This window comes from Pongo abelii, chromosome 10 (genome assembly GCF_028885655.2).
Source record: "Pongo abelii isolate AG06213 chromosome 10, NHGRI_mPonAbe1-v2.0_pri, whole genome shotgun sequence".
In the NCBI taxonomy this organism is placed as follows: Eukaryota; Metazoa; Chordata; class Mammalia; order Primates; family Hominidae; genus Pongo; species Pongo abelii.
Window position 1 is genome coordinate 23,744,967 of NC_071995.2, and position 21,708 is coordinate 23,766,674.

The 21,708-nt window shown below is 32.9% G+C and overlaps 1 protein-coding gene across 11 annotated transcripts in view; it reads right to left on the minus strand.

Moving 5' to 3' along the window:
• The window catches only part of C2CD5 (C2 calcium dependent domain containing 5), a 96,739-nt gene that overhangs the window by 62,127 nt on the left and 12,904 nt on the right, over positions 1-21,708 (minus strand). For 5 of the 11 annotated variants that reach the window (XM_054526312.1, XM_024256085.2, XM_024256082.2 and 2 more), the window contains 6 exon segments: positions 16,937-17,108; positions 14,850-14,945; positions 13,702-13,857; positions 12,653-12,851; positions 7,221-7,372; positions 2,563-2,648 (listed from right to left, as the gene is read on the minus strand). In XM_054526312.1, the coding sequence (XP_054382287.1) occupies positions 2,563-2,648; positions 7,221-7,372; positions 12,653-12,851; positions 13,702-13,857; positions 14,850-14,945; positions 16,937-17,108 (861 nt within the window). 11 annotated transcript variants of the gene reach the window in all.

The following is a 21,708-nucleotide window of genomic DNA, read 5'->3' on the forward strand; positions in this document are numbered from 1 at the left end:
ACTAAGTTAACTAGGTTTCTTGACTGAAGGAACTAAAAAAGTACTTCCATATTTTCTCACAGGTAAAATAAAAGTCTTATTGAAAAACAAATCTGGCTGATCACAGTGGCTCATGCCTCTAGCCCCAGCACTCTAAGAGGCTGAGATGGGAAGATCACTTGAGCCCAGGAGTTCAAAAACAGCCTGGGCATCATAGAGAGAGCCTCTCTCCTAATTAATTAATTAAATATCTATTTACTTTACATCAAAAAATTCATAGGTGGAACTTAAATCTAAATAAAACTTTTATCTCTATTTCTCATCTCCCAAAAACCTGGCAATGCTTCTGTGGAGTAAAGAATAACACTTTGAATTTTGACAACTACTACTTGAATAATCCGTAAAAGAGATTGGGCAAATAAAGTTTCTCTTTCCTCAAGAGAAAAAAAAAAAAAAGCCATATAATTTATTAAGGGTGGTTTACCAAAGGGATAGAAATGAATATTAAAGAAAGGAATATAAAACATCATATAAGTAGATCATGTCAGTGACATAATCTAGTGTTCAGATTAGCAGAATTAAGTCATATCTGAACACATAGGGGGAGAGTTCTTCATACTTCTTGCTTTTCCCCAAACAAAAGCCATACTAATGGCAGTCACAAGTGAATAGGAAAGCCAAAGATGATAATGCTTTGGCTGCTTACTTTGTACACAAGGTAGAGAAGTACTTTCATAAACTTAAGTAACTGCTACTTGGAGGTTAGACAATATAGATGTACTGCCAACTCAGGACTGACAAAGTTGTAAATGAAAACTATAGTTCTCTACACCTTTGCTGTTAATTCCATGAAGATTATTTAGTAATCTATGTCCAATGTGTAAATGTGTCCAAAATTTTAAGAATGTTTAAATGCATATCTGAAAACACAAATTTTATCCAAACTAATTCAAAATGGTTTTCACTGCTTAATATTTTTTTCCCTTAAAGTAAGATGGTTTTTAAAGATTCTTGGTACACACAGTAAAGTCACAGGCACAACATACAAGTAAAATCTTATTATATCGAATTTCAAGGGAACCCACATTTTTCTGTTGATGTGAATTCCAGAATGGTAATTTGATTATAAGCAAGCATATTCCTATTGTGAAAAACTCTGTAGAGAACATAATAATGGGACAGGGAAAAAGAGCATTCTGGCCTAAAAAAATGGTGAGTGGACACACACACATCCCCCTTCACTCTGACCCTCTTCAACGTTTTCAGTCTTTTGTTATACTTGGTTCTAACAGTTGATTTGAATGTTTAGGTGACCTTTCGGTGGCAGTTGTAGGTTTGCCTGCAAGGTGTGAGAGTAGCTGGAAGGTAACTGCTGCTTGATAGAGCATGAAGCAAAAAAGGAGCTAAAGCCTCATCACTGCTTAGTTCAGCTCTGCTCTCTCCAGCCTTGTCTAGGTAAACAGTGCATACACAGATACTGTCAGCATAAGGAGGGAAAAGTCTAGAAAATAAATTGTACCAACCTCTAGAGGGGAAATACTTTAGTTTTATGAAATGTATCCTTTTACAGGTATTTACTCTTTCACCTTTTTTTCCCCCCAAATGCTAGTGTAATATAGAACATGTAAAAGAAAATTCTGTAAATGATTATAGCTTCCAAATCAGACATAATGAAAGCTATAGAACGATGTCTTAAAATTATTGACATGACATGTATAACATGCACCATATTATTAGTTAGTAGAAAAAAGAACATGAGTCTCACAGTGCTATTAAATAAAAAAAAAAAACAACTTTGCATTACGAAAAGAAAAACGCTGTCAACATTTGCTAAAAGCTTAAATAAAACTTAAATGACCAAGATTAAAACTAGAAAAGCTATCAATACAAGAAATACGCTCTCACACATTTTTCAGAAACATACCCGCCTTCTACAGAACCTATGAGGCGATCCTCCCTTAGCAATGAAGTTTATTTAAAAAAAAAAAAAAAAAAAAAGAGAGAGAGAAATCATCCAAAAACTGTAACTGCTTATTTTCCCAATCAACAAATATAGCTAAATCTCAAACTTACAATAACTAAAATAGATGCATTATACTGAATAACCACATTATTTATATTAATCTTTAGAAATATAGAATCTGTACATTTCTTATTCCTAAGAGATTGGTCAATGATAAAAGTAATCTCAGCAAATAAATACATTTCTATGCTAAGGAATTATTTTTAATATAATAAAATGCTACTGTAATATTTTTTTCTGCAAAAATGTTTACCATCTCCTTTCCAATAATAAATGTAATGGAAAATTACTTCAGCATTCAATAGGTATTCTCAAAAATAGTATTTCTGATAAAAGATTAAATGACAAAACAAAAATTATTATTATGTAATTATTCCAAATCAACAGTAATTATCCATAAACAAATTACTTTGACACCTTAAATCCACTTTGGACTTCAAAACTGCAATATTATAGATATGTAACCAAAACAGTTCATGAAAACATGTAAGTACATGGAAGCATAAGATAACAAAGTCATATTAACAGTGTAAGAACAAAGAATATCAAGTGACTCTTACCCTCTGTTCCAACGCTGATTGAGTCTGTTGTCTTAAAAGAGCTTTAAAGGGCCCCCCTTCTTTTCCAGCACTACCACTTCCCATTCCTACAGAACATCAGTACATAAATAACAACCAAAAAAACAACTATAGAAACAAAGTTTAATTGCATTCATCTTCATAAACATCATGAGTTGAAATGTGATAAAATGATCGAAACATTTAAAGCATTGGGGATGACAACTAAAGCACATATTTTACTCTACTTTTATTCACCGTTTTCTTTAGATGGAAGATGTCAGAGCCCTACTGACCCCAGCTAGTTTTGGACTTATTTTTTTCTGAAAATTATAAGAAAAATTATGTAAAGGTGATGAATCTTTGCATAATATTCCATTTTAAAAGCTGAGTCTTTTAATTAAAATAATCAAGATAATAACAATTACTATGCTAACAATTTAAGAATACTAAAAAATGAGAAATATAAAATGTCTGATTAAATGTAAATATAGAGACAAAAGCACTACTTGTGCTCACTGAAAATATTCCAAAATTCTCTAGAAAACATAAAATTTAGGTGAGTTTGAAATATAGTCAAATCTATTTTCTTATAACTTCCCATTTCTAAACATATCATGACAAAACAGTATTAATTTCATACGTGTCAATGCTCATTCACAAAAATCAACAAAAAACCACGGACATGTAATAGACACATCACAAATGTACATAGTTATGAATGAAAGAATTATCTTTCCCAAGCTCTTAGATGTATTTTTTACGGCTTAATTTTAAATTTCTTTCCCTACCTTATTTTATTGTTCTGACCATGCCAATAGATCAACTATGGTCAAACAATCATAGAAAGCAGGGGACAGGTAAGAAGCCAGTGCTCTACAGACTAGAGTTAATCCCATCCCTTTCAAAATGGAAGATGCATACAGCCAAATTTACCACAATGACTTAAAAAGGAACTAATTAACTTTTACATTTTTAGCTGTTCTTGGATAAGGAAACAAAGGTTAGCATATGTATAGTCCCATTCTGTTCTTAAAAACAAAAAGTGGTTTCTCTTATAGTAATATGAACATTATTTTTAGAGACTATACAATACTAAACATAGAAATGAAACTAAGATCTTTATATGAAGCATATTAAAAGCCAGAAAATAAAATGTAAATTTGTAGTGATAATTGAAATATCAGAAAATATAGCAGAAAAATTTAATAATTAATGCAACAGACAGAAAAAAAGATAATAAAAGAATATCACCAAAATGAGACTTAAACTGATTCAAACAGAATAATTTACTAATGTAATCATATGGTTTAGCAACATGATGATATAGGTCCAATGTGAATGGAGTTGGTATGAAGGGAAAGAAAGTAAAGCATCTAAAACAGAAACTGTAGTAATAAGAATCTAATAATATTAAAAATACCCAGATCTATGTCTTATATAATTTTTTAATATATAAAATAATTTGGCAGAATATTCATGATTAGCCATCAAGTAATCTTCAATTATACCCTTATAATTCCAATTATTTAACTCTGACTACCAGTAAGAAAAATAATAGCAAGGCATCTTGTATAAAATACCCAATACTTTTTTACAGCATGAAAAATAAAGGGATTAAAAAGCTGACATAATGTGATCCTACCAGAAGCAGCCAGGAACAGCTCTTCACTGAAAGAAACACTTTTCCTCAGAACTGGGCTGACAAGGCTAGAATGATGAGGGGTAAGGCTAGATTCCGAGAGGAGGAGACAGGACTTTTTAAGATGAAGGGAACCACAAGAGAGAGAGGGGGAGCTGGGACACAGGTAAATCCTAGGTCCCTGTGGGTAAGGTGCTGCGGAGGAAAGTAGCAGAGAAAAGATGCAGATTCAGAAGATGATCAGAAAATGCAGGCTAAGGAAAGCAATGATGAGGCAAAATATAACAATAAAAATGAACTTTAAAATGTACAGACAAATTACACTAAGCAAATGAAAAGTCACTAGCAAGACCATCTATCCCACATAATGTAAATAAAAGGCATAGTCTAAAACTTAACAAAACCTTTACAAACTTCACATTCATTAAAATTTTTTAAATCACTAACTTAGGATTTTATGTGATTCTAATAACTTTTAATTGATGTCTTCAAAATACTTAACTTGCCTGCCCTTTTTGGCTTAAGAATTTGTAAGATTAAAATGTACCACATTTTCAAATTTTTAGAGCCAGACTTGCTGCCTAAAATATAAACACTTATTTAAAGTTATAAAGGTGCAGTACTTCAAATGTTACTAACTAAAAGATAGCATCAATGGGCACTTTAATTGAATACCCATAAAAAATACTCAGTACTGAATTAGGTAAACAGTTGTCAGTATTAATTTTAATATTAACTTCTTTATGTCCAGTTTTGAGATATATATTAATACTTTTCTTTTTCCTCTAAAATGTTTAACACTTTACTCTGATCATAGTATTATTTGCATTTACAGAGATGTGAGTACCCTAAGGGTCAAATACCCTCTATAAAAACTATACATAGTTAAAAGACTGGCTAAAAAAATTAGCTAAAATCAGGTGTCAAATCAATATTCTAACAATGGTAAATCTAAAATTCTACTATTAGTTAAATACTTGGGAAAAAATATAAAAATAAAACCTTGTAAATGTCAAAAGTTAGTATCTACAGAAATAAATATAAAATTTTTTAAGAGACCTACCAGAAATACAGATAATGTAGCTTTAACTACAAACAGAAAAAAAAAAAAACTTTCTCAGTCTAAATGTTATTAACTTTATTCTACTTTTGGATTCCCAAATAAATTATAATCAGCTTATCTCTGTCCATTATTTCTCAAGACACTGATTCTGATATAGGTAAATTAGAAGGCAGAAAATCATGAAATACAGGCTGAAATTATAGTTTTAGAACTTTTATAACAATCACAATTTTGCCATTTGAAGTCTCCATGAGAAATAGGAGTGTTCCTCAGGACAATTCAGAGATATTTAGGGACTCATAATATAAGGCCAAGGGGCTGAAAATTGCTAATATTATATAAATAAACTATTGAAGTAATAAATAATTTTGGGAAAAACAAAATTATTTCGAGGTAGCTTATGAATACAGGAATACACGAGAATAACACCCCATTTGTAAATAAATTTTTTTAAACTAAAAATTTGGAGCCAGAAGATAAAATACGACAAGTTCATTGATATTTATTCCTTGACAATCTTCTTTAGGCTTGGCCTTTCTGGTAAATTAAAAAAAAAGAAAAAAGAAAAAAGAAACAGAAAGACCAAGGAAATGCTTTCCAAACTTTATCTGTGGTATGGCAAAAAAAAATAAAATAATAATAATAAATAAATAAAGGCCTGGAATATGCAGTCTGTGGACCAAAGTCTCAAAAATATTTTTTTAAACTTATTACTCAAATAGTAATGTAAGTCTTTCTTGTCTTGATTGTCATGAACTTTAAGGCCAGAGTCTCTTACTCTTTATCTGAAAAAAAAAAATCTTTTTTCACTACAATCTGGATGGTTCCATTTTTATGGCATAAACCTGGTAAGGTGCCAAATTCCAAAGCATCCATTACTGTCAAATAACTACATATTTGTAGACATTATTCGCAATTATCTAGAAAGATGAAGCTGTTAGCTTCAAGAAAACAGGTGTTTATAATTATCTTTATATTTTACGACTTCATTTATAAAAACAGAAATTAAATCTATAGGCTTTTTAAAAAATGATCTTTCCTTAGAAGTAGCACTGCTTTGGATTTAGACTTCTTTTCCTCATTTTCACAAAATCTAGGATTGTTTTATAAATTTCTTTTCTAACATACATATAGGGCTATTAAAAATATTAACTAAAAATAACAAATAAGAACTATGTTTTAATCATCTGATGGGAAAACTGTCAGACAAAAATACTATTTATAAAAATTTCATCACTATTAAGTTTTTAAATTTATTTTAAATTTTTCTAAACAATAATAATTTAATGATTTAAATAAGTTAATTCTATTCTAAGGTATAAGGAACTAATTTGATTTTTCATCAACTTTTTATCATAAAACATATTCATAAAAACCCAGAAATCATTCATCAAAATACAATAGAAAAGAAAATATAAATTTAATGAACAGAAAAATTTAAGAATAAGTAAAAATGCTATTTTCTAACCTAGAAAGACTAGTAAAACCAAACATTTTAAGTACCCAGTTAATAAATAGATAGATGTACTCTAATATAACCATTTCAGTGGTTTAAAGTTTTTTCATAATAAAATCTTAGAATTATATTCATTAATAGGCAGAAATAATAAATTCAAAAATGCTTGTATGCAATTGATTGCAAGCTACTAGTGTTACTTTTTAGTCAAATGTTTTAAGATGTTATTCCTCTTAATTCGAGCATAAAATGAAAAATGTCTATATGCCAAAATAAATCGTGGACTTTGATATCTACACTATGATTAAATCAATGAAATGTAGACAAGATAATTTCTGAATTATACAAAATTTTCATATTTTAATTGCGGTAACTGAAAATGGTCAGTATTCACATTTTAACTTAAGTGCCAAAAACAAGAGGAAGGATTTGGATGGAAAGCTAATAAGAAACAAATTTTTAAAAAAAGAAAAAACAAAAGGTGGGTGGAAGCGCCTTACCAGTTTTGGGTGTCAAACTCAAATCTGTGTCAGAAGAAGAGGACTGTCGACTGTAGGACTTGGAAGGTGAAAAGGAATAGGTTTGGTTTTTCAGAGGGGTTGAGGGTCCTGATGAGTGAGTATTGGGATTGGGATCTTCATTGAAGGGAATCCTGCCAGAAGAAGGTGGAGAAATATTAAGTAATCATGTGCCAAAGGACTTGACAGGTGGCAGCATGATCCAAACACCAGGAAAGAATTGGGGCAGGGCCAGCAGTCATTTCTTACGTGTGGAGCTGGGAATGAGGCCAAAGACAACCAATTGCTGTTTAACCATTCATCACTCTCCAGATAAATATTATCTGCATTGAAACAGTTAATAAGCCAAGTGAAAAAGCAAAAAAGCATGAAATGACAGACTAAGGGGATAAAAAATATCAAAAGGAGAAATAAAAAGAATATATGACAAAATATTTTCAAATAAACAATGCTGTAAGTTACAAAAGAAAAATGGTAACTACAAATGGTGTGTGTAAATATTCATAATTGTTTTTATATTTGCACACACACAGATATCCTCAAAAGAAAAAATGTTTCCTTATCCTATAGCAGCAAGAGTGCCACAGCTAAAAACACAGCAGAGAGAAAAATGAATACAGCTACACAGAAACATCGCATTTAATGCAGAATAGTTGCTTACCTGTTCTCCAATAGCTCTCTTCCACAGAATGAAATAGGACCTACTGTAACAGCTTTTGCATATAAAGAAAATAAGCAAATTGGAAGCTTTGGCAGCTATTTCATTTAGAATCTAATCATCAATTTTATTTTTAAACAAATGCAGAAATAATTATAAAAATACATATGGGAGGATTCGCCACAAAATTCACAGTACACATATACAAAATAGCATTATTTGAGGATCTGTGGAAGAGACTTTGGAAGCTGGAAGAATACCTTCACTTCCATATAGTTAGAGACTCTGTGGCAGCTAAATACAGAAGTTCCTCACTGCAACTGGACTTCGAGTAAGAAAAGGATGAAGCAAAGACTTGTGGTACCTGCCTACACTACCTGCCTGCCTGCCTCTGCAGCCACTCTGCCCGTGGCCTGCATCTCCCCAGCTCTGGAGTCTGAGCAGTCTCGTACCAGTATAGATGAGAGTGGGAACAGACACAGAGAAGTTCTGAGTAAGTCGTGAGCCAGTAGCAGTGTGAATTGGGCTGTTGTGAGTCGAGCGGCATCCATGGCTTGGAGGATGAACCAGCGGAGACCTGAGGGAATTTGTGGTCAAAGTGGAAGAAAAGAAAACAATACATACAACAGATTGCAGAGTTATGTTAAAATAATTTCAAAGGAGCTTTAGTTAGGGAAGAGAACTTATTTTTTTAATCCCTAGCATGCAAAAAACAAGTTGAAATTGAAAAATAGCTAAATATTAATTTGTTAGGATATAGTCATAGTTTTAAAGTATCCGATTAATAACTGTGATTAATTTATTAATTGTGAATAAGAAAATAGCAAGCAGAATAGTCAATGAAATTAAATGAGAACAAGACTAAGATCTGTATTTTAAGTTTCCTTAACATATTTTTATTATTTTCATCACAATAAAACTTACTATGCACTATTTATGGGGAGGGACACCCATAAAAGTAAAAAGTCAAATATAAAGTTCTTATATTACCTTTGAAACTGAGATATGAATTGCTGATATAATTAATTATATTTTTCTATAAAGAAAGTTAAATAACTAGGCTACTAAGATAGGGGTACTTAAGAATATGAGAGATGATAGCATAAAGAGGAATGAGTGAACTGATTGGATATACGCAGATAAACATATTCCAGTATTTCAATACACCAAATACATAGCTTAAAATCAGGTTACACCGGAAACAAAACAAGGGGACCTTGCTTTTAAAGACACCTTCATAAAACAATGTCAATAACTTTGGCTCTCATACAGAATATATCATACAAACTATATTCCAAATCAAAATTTTATAAGATACCAACTTACATCCTATAATAAACCATATCTATGTGTGTGTATACTTAGAGCAGTTATACAAGTATGTATTGATATATAAGATTTGAAATTTTTAAGGAAAAATTTGGCTAAAAGGATGACATTGAATGTTGTCAAAAGGTATATTACATAAATAAGAATCCTGAATTTAATATCAGCAATTATTTCATTGTGCAATGTCTTTTCTTACACACAATGAAGGAAACAGAATCATATGAATCATATGTGAGTACACTCTGAAAAACTATCGTCCCCATTTTTTAGAACGCAAATTAAAGGCAGGCAAAGAGCCCAACTTTACCTGCTCTTTTTTTTCTTTTCCATTGCTATATTACTGACTGCCCAGGAACATTCCCCAATTCACAATTTGTCGAGGTTCTAACATGAGCTATCACTAATTGATCATAATAGTCCTTCCTAAAGTCTACAGACTACTTTCTGAAAATATTACTGATTTTACAATAGGAGAATTGTTTCTACATTTGTTGCTACTAGAAATTAAAAGGTATTTACTATAATGGATAAAAATTAAACAATTCATTGGTGATCTACTTTTACACCAAAAAATGAGTAAGGTTTTGTTTTTGTTTTTATTTCTCTGCTGAAGTGAGAAAAAGTATAAGAATTCTCAAAAAGAATTAAAAAATCCAAGACTTAAAAATAAACAATGCTATATTTATTATAATCAGTAGTATACACAGGAGAATTTGTCTTGTAGTACTTTTTTTAAGTAAAGAAGCAATAACTCATACTTAAATGCACTTTCTATTGTCAAGAGAGTTAAGCTGGAAAACACCAAAGGGATTTATAGTGTGCATGACACTAAACATCAAAAAGAAAAAAACAAACTTAGGAAGTAGAACACACCATTAATGTAGGTAAAATAAAATGAAAAAACTAAAATGAACAGTGTAAAATGTTCAAATTATGGCATCAAATTAAAATTCAAATACACTGGAACATCACCATAATGTACTCTTGGAGTTTTCTGATTTGATCAGTCTCTCTGCATGAAAGGATGCCTCATAATAACCTGTGGTATTTATAATATTAATATTCCTTTCCGGTCAGTCAATAATATAATCTAAACCACCTTTTATCAAATTCCTGTCTAGAATCAACAATATTACATAATTAAATACCAGAATAGTTATACTCCACTGAATCATAAAATAGGCTTTGAAATAGAACCCAAATTGCTTCATTATCAAAAAATACAATGAAGCCAGTTGAAATAAAACAGCCTGAGTATTGAGGATTTTTAAAAAATAACTTGACTTAATTAGTAAGATGCCTTTTAGAATATCCTAAGGAAGGAACTTACATCCATCATGAGGCTACAAGATTAGAAAAGGAGAAAACATATACAATCCCAGAAGATTTACACTAACAGAACTCTTCCTGAATGCATGCAAAACATATCCCCTTGCTATCTGTATTTCATTCTAAGGAACCAACAGGTAATATAGCTTTGTCATTCTCCTTCCACTAGGTAACTTACTTAAATTTGCTTAAACTTGCATTTTAATTTGCTAGTAAATATTTACTGAAATTTGCTACAGAGAGAGGGAAAAAAATGTGAATCCCTCAAAAAGCTAAACCTGCAATCTGACTCTACTGCTGGCAGATGGCAATTCTTGTATTTCTAGGAGATATTTTAAATGGAATATAAAGCAAATTCATTCTTCGATTTATTTAAAACAATTATTTCACGTGCCAATGTCTTTCCAAATAAAATTAAGCAGTATGTAACACTGTGCTTCCTCTTATGAATAAAAATTCAACCCAAATGACTAAAGGCCATCAGAAATAAAACGGCTAAACAAAAAGAATGCACTTAAGATAAAGATGAAAATTTCATTTTAAAAAAGATGGTGAAAAAACATGCTTTTTCATACTATGATACCTTTCTATTCAACCCCTCCTGACTACTGAACTGAGAAACGTTTTAGGTTTCCCGACTATACAACTCTGACTCCCTGATTATCTAGGACAGGAGTCCTCAAACTACAGACTGCAGTCCGAATCTGTCCTACCATCTGTTTTGTAAGTAAGTTTTATTTGAACACAGCCACACTGTATTCACTTGCATACTGTTTATGTTTGCTTTTGTGCTACAATGGCAGTTATGAAGTAGCATCAGCAAAAACTAAATCATTTACCTGTACCATTTGGTCATTCACAGAAAAAGTTTGCCAACCCTTGACTTAGAAGAATCTCTAAATGAGTGGTCTTCAACCGAAGTACTAAAGGCATTTAGGATGAAACAAGTCTTCATTGTATAGGGTTGTCCCTTGCTGTGCAGGATAGTCAGCCTTTCTAGTCCCCAACAGCACCTAGCACCCTAATCATTATGACTGAAAAATCTTGTTCCAAACACTCTGTGTTGACAGTCATGACCACCATCATGTTGAAAATCTCTGCCTCTGACACAATGATGACACACACAGGCCAAATCAAGCCAACAGAAGTGTTTTGCAGGATCACACATAGATTTTCTAAAATGTATGACTCTAAATTTCTTTAGGGATCAACAAACTCCTTTTTTGGTAAATAAAGACAAGAGATTGTATGGGCAGACCCTAAAGTATTGGCCTTTCCCAAAAAAAGTTTGCCAACCTTGGCTTTACAGGCAGTAGTATACTCTATTTAATTACACTCAGTTAGTTTATTCATATAAACTCCCTGGCCTCTAGACATTTGAGTTTAAGACTTCTGCACAAATCAATTTTGCCTGCTTTATATACTATGTGGCCATTAATAAATATAATTGGATTATCTGGTAGAGGGTTTTAAGCATTCCTCAGAAAATAAAATGCCACACAACGCTTGAATATTCATTTTATGCTTTATATATGCAGTGTCTAAATATCTGGAATAAGTTTAATTTTATATTACTTAATTTGTTTCATATTAAGATGGTATAGGCCGGGCACAGTGGGTCACACCTGTAAATCCCAGCATTTTGGGAAGTCAAGGCAGGTAGATCACTTGAGCCCAGGAGTTTGAGACCAGCCTGGGCAACATGACAAAACCCCATCTCTACTAAAAATACAAAAATTAGCTGGGCATTGTGGCGTGCCCCTGTAGTCCCAGCTACTCAGGAGACTGAGGTGGGAGGATCACCTGAGCCTAGAAGGTCAAGGCTGCAGTGAGCCAAGACTGTGCCACTGAACTCCAGCCTGGGCAACAGAGCAAGACCCTGTCACAAAAAATAAAAATAAAAATAAATAAGATGGTATAAATAAAATATTAGGAATATTTAAATATTTTTAAGTTTTAAATTTTGACAGTCATCACCAATAAAAATCATCACAGAGAAAATGTTGAACAACCCTACTAAAATGTTTCAAATCAAATGAAAAAGCACAGATAAAAGATAAAAATCTTAGCAAGAACAATTTCATTGATTCATACTTACTCCTTCATTTCTTTGGATGGGGAATTACACGCAGGAAGGAATGCTGCTGGGCTACTTAATTTATCCAGAGTACACGCCGTTCCTATGGCTCGCACCACTAACCCAGACTCGCCCTCCAGATCGAAACACTGTAAGTACCCCACAACTGCATTTCCTCTCATTTCAAGTACTTTCAAGCCAATCTTCCTCTGCAGCTCACCTACAAAAAATGGGAAATCTCATTCTTGCTTTGTATCCTTACATTACATACTATACGACTGGACATGGTAGTGGTAAAAAAAAAAAAAGTCCAAGAAAATGACAGATTTTCAGAACTTGAAGGAAACTTAAAAGATAATCTGGTTTAGCCTCTACAGAATACAGAACATAATTCTATTATAATATAGCATAATTATAAAATATAATCTATACTTATACAGCACAAATACATAGAATAAAAACAAATATACATATTTGCTATATAAATATAACATTGATACTTTGTGTGAAATATATATATGCATATATATTCACACATATACACATATAACTCTTAATATAAACTTTAAATAAAACGGTAAACAACTTTTTCAAAGAAAAATTTAAAAAGGGAATGAGGTCAGAGTGGCAGGGAAAGTGGTCAAACGGGTAAAGGGAACTACAGTGTACCTAGGTAAGAACTGTGAAAAGGGAACATCTGAACAGAAAGTATGAGAGACAGAAGAAGGTGATTTGCTTAAGCTCTGACAAATAAATGGTAGATGAAGGAAAGCTAGAATCCAGGTTCCCACTCAGGGTTCCTTCCTGAACGCCCCTTGCTCAGCGCTCTTTCCACTACACTACCTCATCAACACAATTTCCTTTTACTACAAGCTTCTGATTTGCATTTCCACTTGTTTGCTAAAAGAGGGCAATGCAAGTGTGTTCAGGAAGACTGGCCCAGGGGAAGGCATGCAGTCACTTATAATTCATAGCCTTCATTGTAAAAGTTGAGGTAGCATGTCAAAGAAAAGTAAAAAATTTGAGAGAGTACTAAATCAGTCAGTAATAAAGTTATTTTTTTAAAATACCTGACATTAATGAAATGAGTCTCTGTCTGGCCTCATTTGATGCCCTTGGTGTGCGAATTCGATCAATCCACTGATATTCTGGGTCTTCATTGACCACAAGTTCTTCTACAAATCCATGAATTATCACAGCTCTATAGCACTTTGGAATAGATGTTGCTGTTAAAACAAATTATTATGCTTCTGTTTATCAAAAGGTAAAACTCAATTTTTAAAAAATGTACATCTCAATTTTCTGACCTTTAGATACATAATACAAGAACATCTTTTACTGTAATATTTTCAATGTAATCATAATAATACTTCCAATCAGTCTTCTAAGATCTATTTCATTTTTAGAAATAATTATTTTCTTTCATGGAGGCTCTCACCTTTCTCACGTAAGCAAAGTAAATATAAATTGCATTTGTATAATTTGGAAAACAGCTATAGACAACCTTAAACAGAATTCAATAAATACAAAGTTTAAAAAATCAAAATTTAAGTCAGCTAGCTAATTATTATATAAATAGGTAGAAAGCAGATAATGAATTTTTTTAAATCTTTAATTATTCAAAGCCCTTTGTAAAAGTACTTCTGTATACCACATAGCACAGTTTCAAAAATCAAACCATTATCTTTCTGACATAACCTGAGGAGTCAAGTTCAGATTCAAAAAGGAGAGAGAGAACCTGAATACATCTGTACCAAATTAGTCTCTTAAAATAAACATTGGTGCACTGAAGTTAAGTCAACTACTTAGGGATTTCAATCCTACTACTGCAGGCTGGCTGTGATCACCAAGACCTGCCCATTTCAGTCCCATATATTTCATGGAGTTCCCTAGACCCAATACCCATAGAAGCCTGTGTACTTTGGGACAGCACCATAGTGCTTAGCCATAGTGTTTTGCTCCTTTCTTTCAGTGTCCTATACTACAGTAAAATGTCACTGGATTTTTCTAATAAAAACTTCTATAAATTTTCAAAAACTAGATATCATTTATATTCAAATCAGAACTACTCTAACTATTCTAGAAAATTAACAATTTTCTCTTTGGCATTAAAACCAAGTATAATACCTTTTCTACTTGCCTTCTGAAATGTTAACTTGATTTCTCATATTTAACAGTTATTACATTTCCTGTTGAGTAATAGAATGTATTTACTTACTGCAAAAGAATTTGACTCCACATGATGACTGCCTAAATCGATTTAAATCATTGAAGAGGTCTACTTTGACAACTACATTGATTTCCCCACGGATACCTATAAATTTAAAAAGAAAATCAAGTTTCTACCTTAAGAAAGTAAAGTACAATTAAATATGAAGCAAATTAATGCTAAATAATGATTTTAAAATACAATGATTTAACTTACAATTTTTTTTAACTTTACCATGGTGCAAAACCATTCTGTTTTTCACTTTCAGTCCAGAATTCAATGAATTACATGAGATGTTCAATACTTTATTTAAAAAATAGTCTTTGTTTTAGTTGATTCTGTCCAACTGTAGGCCAATATAAGTGTTCTGTGCACATTTGAGATAGGCTAGGCTAAGCTATAATGTTTGGTTGATTAGATATATTAAATGCATTTTCAACTTGGGATGAGTTTATCTGGATATAACGCCATCACAAATCAAGGTGCATCTGTAATTGTGTTGATCATAATAGTAATACCGGCTTTGTTTCCTAGTTACTTTCATTTTCAGTAGTTTCTGTATATTTTCTGAAGCACAACATGTATGCATTAGAATATGAATAATTTTCATTTTCACAAGTCTCCACTTTGACCCAAGACTAATTAGAAAGGAGTCCCATTTGAACTGATGATGATAATGATTACGGTGACAACATTTGCTGAGCACTGATAGAGGATATACTAAATGCTTTACAGGTAGTATCTCTGAGTGGTCACATCAACCCAATAAGGTAGTATCATCTCCATTTTACAAAGGAAGAAATTAATATTTAATAAAAATTAAGTAATTTACAGTGTCAATAGCTGTTAAGTGGCAGATCCAGGATTAAAATTCAGATCTTTATGATCCCAGATTATATATTCTTAACAATTAATGCAAGAATCTGATTTAAAACAAAAGAAGTTTTATTCTTTTCAATGAATATAAGCTAAAGTAAGCTAACTAAAAAATTCCAAGCCAGGAGTAGTGGCTCATGCCTGTAATCTCAGTGCTCTGGGAGACAAGGCAGGAGGACAGCTTGAGCTCAGGGGTTTGAGACTAGCCTGGGCAACACGCGAGAAAAAAATTAAGTAAATAAAAAATTCCAAGAATAAGGGTTTTCAAAACATGCTCTGATAAATAAGAATGACCCAGCTCTTATCTCTAAACATTTACTAAATATTTTCACTTGACTGTCCTGACTTCATGTCAAATTTATACTTATGGTGGAAGACCTAAGAAAACTGACTCAATAATTTACCTACTTAAATATTAAGAAAGCGAATCCCAGCACTCTGGGAAGCTGAGGCAGGTGGATCACTTGAGCTCTAGAGTTAAGGCCAGCCTAGCCAATATGGCAAAACCGTGCCTCTACAAAAAATTAAAAATCAGCCAGGCATCATGGCATGTGCCTGCAATCACAGCTGCCCGGGAGGCCCTGCTTCAGGCAACAAAAAACTTTTAAGTAACTTTTAAGCACAAAAATCATTATTAATCAGTTTGAAAATGTGTTTTAGAAACACAGTATCCATACTAGATCAGTTTTAAATCATGCATTTACTTACTATACTATACAAATTTAGCAAGCATTATCTCAAATTATGTTCAGAGAAGCAACAATTTTACTAACAATAATTTACTATTATTTATTTTTAAAAAGGCATCATCTTAAGAGAGATATATATATATATATATTTTTTTTTTGAGATAGAGTTTCGCTCTTGTTGCACAGGACACAATCTCAGCTCACTTGCAACCTCCGCCTCCCGGGTTCAAGTGATTCTCCTGCCTCAGCCTCCCAAGTAGCTGGGATCACAGGCATGCACCACCACACCTGGCTAATTTTGTATTTTTAGTAGAGACGGGGTTTCTCCATGTTGCTCAGCCTGGTCTCGAACTCCCAACCTCAGGTGATCCACCCGCCTCAGCCTCCCAAAATGCTGGGATTACAGGCATGAGCCTCCGCACCTAGCCTAAAGATACATATTTTAAACCACCAAATATAGCACAAACGCCTTTAAGGACAAATAAAAAAGATTAAGATTGTTATTTATAATGCTTTCTTATTATTCCTTACCATGTATGGTGTCATAAATTGGAAACCATCCTGAGATGACTGTTGCAGCTTCACTATACAGTAAAGGATCAATATCAATGTACACTTTACCAATGGCATCATTTGCACTGTAAGTATCATGGTCAAGAACTGTGATCTGTAAAGGTTCATCTTGTAAGTCTTCATCATCCACCTAAAAGTATACCTTAAAATTAAATCTCATATAGTTTTTAAATCTTAATTACCACAAATGTATACCTATATCAAATGAAAAGGATGACACATCTGCAAATAAAATCTTACAGATTTCTAAGCACCAAAGTAAGGAAAAGAATTAACGCACAAAAAGTTATAGCTCCTTTTCCTACACAATATCCCATCTTTCTAAAGAAAAAAAGTTTATCTCTCAGCACAAGAGTGGGATGACTAACAACAAAAAAATTTAAATCTCAATTTTTTTTACATATTATCCTGTGTTTTACAACTTTGCCTATGATACATAGCAAAAATGCCTAAGGAATGTCATATTAGAGTTCATGTAGTATCTATAGAGAGAAGAATGCTAATTGAGCACAATGATACCACAATTTCTAAGGGCGATTTCAGAGAACAGAACCATAAGCAAAATTAACATTATGTGTAAGAAAAAACAACCTAAGTTCACAAATTAAGTTCATGATATAAACGTCTACCCTCTCCCCTTTTATTTAGTCATTATCGAGTTATTATCATATGCCAAACACTGTGCCAAACAGAGGGATTTACAATGGAGAAAGTGCAAAATGATTTCTCCCTCATGGAAGACATACTCACTATTTTGGCTGCCACCTTCTAGATATCATGCCATTATCTAATTTACCAGCCCCCTTCATCAAATATAGTGGCCAGAAGGGAACATATTATAGACAGTATTAAGATTGGGACAGAATACCAAAGGATTCTTATTTTCTATAATTAGAAAACTATACTTTTAAAATGCAGTCTATGGATGTTCTTCTTTACACCAGACATACCATACTATTAAAACTGAGTCTGTGGTTGGCTAAAATCTCTGTATCATTCTTACATATGCTTTGGTCATGTGATAGCTCTGCAACCCTTATACTTTGGTTGCTTTTTTAAACTCGGATATGAAACATTTATGCCTTTCCCTATCCCCTATTTAATTTCTTGTTGATGTTAAGCTAATAATCCAGCCTCTGAAGATTATTTTAAGAATTAAAGTATATTAAGGAATTATTGATATCATTAGTGTGATAATGTGATCTAAGGTTTTGTTTATTTATAAGGGGTCCTTCTGTATAAGAGGTATATAATTTGGAATTCATAGATGAAATCATATAACATCTCAAATTTGCCTTAAAATATCCCCACAAGGAAAACCCGGGTGGGCGGGAGTTAAAAAGGCGAAACAAGAACAGTAGAATGTAGACAGCTGTTAAAGGTGGGTGAGGTTCAATATACTAATCTATCTTTGTGCATGCTTGAAATTTTCCATAATGAAATGTTAAAATAAAATGATCATTTTGAATCCCAATCCATTCCGAATCATGTCATCCAATGGCATTCTGTCCACTACTGTTGTGTTATGTATACATTTAACAGAAGAGAAAGAATCATAAACCAAACCATTAACCATTACTCTAAGACATTCCCCCCAATTTCTAACTCCATTAAAAATACTCTCTGTATATACTTATTTAACCACCTGTACATTGACCTCTGAGCATTATCATTTTTTCTCATGGCATACTAAGGTAGCCCTTCCCTGACATTAGGGGGTGCTATACTAACAACTAAGTGACTAAAAATAGCTTGTGATACATACATAGATAGCTAACAAGATGAATAATATGAATAGGGAAATCCAAGCATTAATCATAATGAATTAAGAATACCAGGAAGGGGAACATCACACTTCGGGGACTGTTGTGGGGTGGGGGGAGGGGGGAGGGATAGCATTGGGAGATATACCTAATGCTAGATGACGAGTTGGTGGGTGCAGCGCACCAGCATGGCACATGTATACATATGTAACTTACCTGCACGTTGCACACATGTACCATAGAGCGTAAAGTATAATAATAATAATAATAATAATAAAAAGAAAAAAAAAAAAAAAAGAATACCTAGTAGAGTAAATGAAGCCTATCTGGAATCGCAAAATATTATAAATTAAGACTTTCTGAGAAATGTTTCAAATGTTTAAATTAGCAATATGCACTGCTAAAAGACTGCATTTATTAGCCTCCCTTGCAACTAAATGTGATACAAGCATAAATCATTACATAGAGCTTGGTAGGGAGGGGGCAAACTTGTTAAAGAAGGCTTGCTCATCTGAAAGTGTTAGGTTAACTCATCAGCTCCTCCTCCTGGACTCCCCTTCACTCTAGCTCCTTCTGCCAGCCTGGAACACTCATGTGCTCACTGGAACTCCAGGCGCTAAACTGGAGCCAAAAGGACCTTGAATCATTTTAAGAGAAACCACAGGCTATGTATAGATGATGGAGTCCGAAATGACTGCGTGGAGCAACCATACTACCCTTACACTGCCTGGCACAACATTTCTTTCACATAAGAGAAAAACATGTATTTTGCTTAAGACATTTATTTGAGTGCTATATATATATATATACATATATATATACACACACACACACACACACAAACTGTGTATATATATAATATATACTTAACTGTATATATATACAACGATATATACAACTGTATATATATACAACTATATATATACAACTGTGTATATATAGTATATATATAACTGTATATATACAACTGTGTATACATATACACAACTGTGTGTGTGTATATATATAAAACTGAATATATATATATATATATAACTGAATGCAATTAACAACTGATAAACAGGGTTAAAAAAAGTACTACATAATCAATGTCAACTATAAACACAAAGTTTTAAGTACATTTTTCACAGCATATATATTATTCAGCAAGACTAATCAAAACGGTAACTTACTAAATTTTTTTTTTTTTAAAGACAGAGTCTCACTCTGTCACCCAGGCTGGAGTGCAATGGCGTGATCTCGACTCACTGCAACCTCTGCCTCCCAACCAGGTTCAAGCGATTCTCGGGCCTCGGCCTCCCACGTAGCTGGGATTACAGGTGCACACCATCACGCCTGGCTAATTTTTGTATTTTAGTAGAGACGGGGTTTCACCCTGTTGCCCAGGCTGGTCTTGAACCCTGGATCTCAGGTGATCCGCCTGCCTCGGCTTCTCAAAGTCCCAAGATTATAGGTGTGAGCCACTGCACCCAGCCACTAACTTACTAAATTTTAAGGGAACTGCCTGGTAAATCCCTTATTTCAGAAAATAAATATATTATTTTTCATATTGTTAAGTAAGCTGCTTGAGTACTCATTAGCTTTAAAAATACCAGTTTATTACCATCATCATTAAAATGAAATATCATTTTTTAGTATTTCCTAGTATCATGAAAATTACTCTGACATATGAAGTTGCCTCCTCCCACCATTCCAATAACAATGTAATGAAAACTATTTGTTTTTAACCATTTCTAGGTTATAGTCGGGGAGGGGAAAGGCTATCAAAATAAACTATATAAACATTCCAGTGTTTTGCTTGGGTAATGAAGATAGACTCTAATTCTAAATCCATCTGAAATCATGTAAGGAAGTTACTTGGATTATTTTTTGACTAATATATTCCACACCTTTACCTTAATAATGTAGTTTAAAATGCCACAATAGACTGAATACATGTGCAACGGGTCTTTCAAAATACATAGTGTGGCATTTTAGAAGCAGCTAAAAGAAAAATCTGTACATATACACAAAAGAAAATGAGAAGAGAATCAAAATATTTCACGATGAAAATATCAACTAAAAATATGAACTTGTAGGACTCTCACTTCCTGATTTCAAAACTCACTACAAAGCTATAGTAATCAAAACAGTATGGTAATAGTATAAAGACAGACATATAGACCAATGGAATGGAGTTGAGAGGCCAGAAATAAATCCTTACATCTATGTCCAACTGATTTTTTTTTAACTTGCCTCAAAGGTAAAGTCCTAAAAAATGTACTGACTTCCAGTTCATTGTTCTAGCAGATAACACGGAAGTCCATTTTAAAAGAGGAGGAGTTTACAGAAACTAGAAATTATCTTCCTTAGAGAGATCCATCTGCTTGAAAATCTTTGGGTGAAAGCTACTGGGAGGTTAAGAATAACAGTTTCTATAACTGAGTCCTTTTGATAGAAGACTGAGACACAGCCAAGCTACTCTGATGAGGTAGTAATTTTGAGAAACATAGTTATATTCCACAGAGATAATAAATAAAAGCTGTCACTGTCCATAAATGCTCTGAGTCTACAGATGAGGTACACCTTTCTTATACAAACTGAGATTAAAGTTTAGCAACAAAAGCTTTTCAAACTGCAGTTCTATTTTTTTAGCACACCTACACCACTCAGACTAACTAAACTATACATTAACGAAAGAACAGAAGATATACCCCAAAATGCTAATATTTAAACCCACTTTCTGCCAAACGCTGAATGTCTATCCAAAATGCTGAATGATTTAAAAATATTATTCCCGGGCCGGGCATTACGTCTGTAATCCCAGCACTTTGGGAGGCCAAGGTGGGTGGATCACCTGAGGTCGCGAGTTTGAGAACAGCTTGACCAACAAGGAGAAATCCTGTCTCTACTAAAAATACAAAATTAGCCAGGTATGGTGGCGCATGACTGTACTCCCAGCTACTCAAGAGGCTGAGGCAGGAGAAT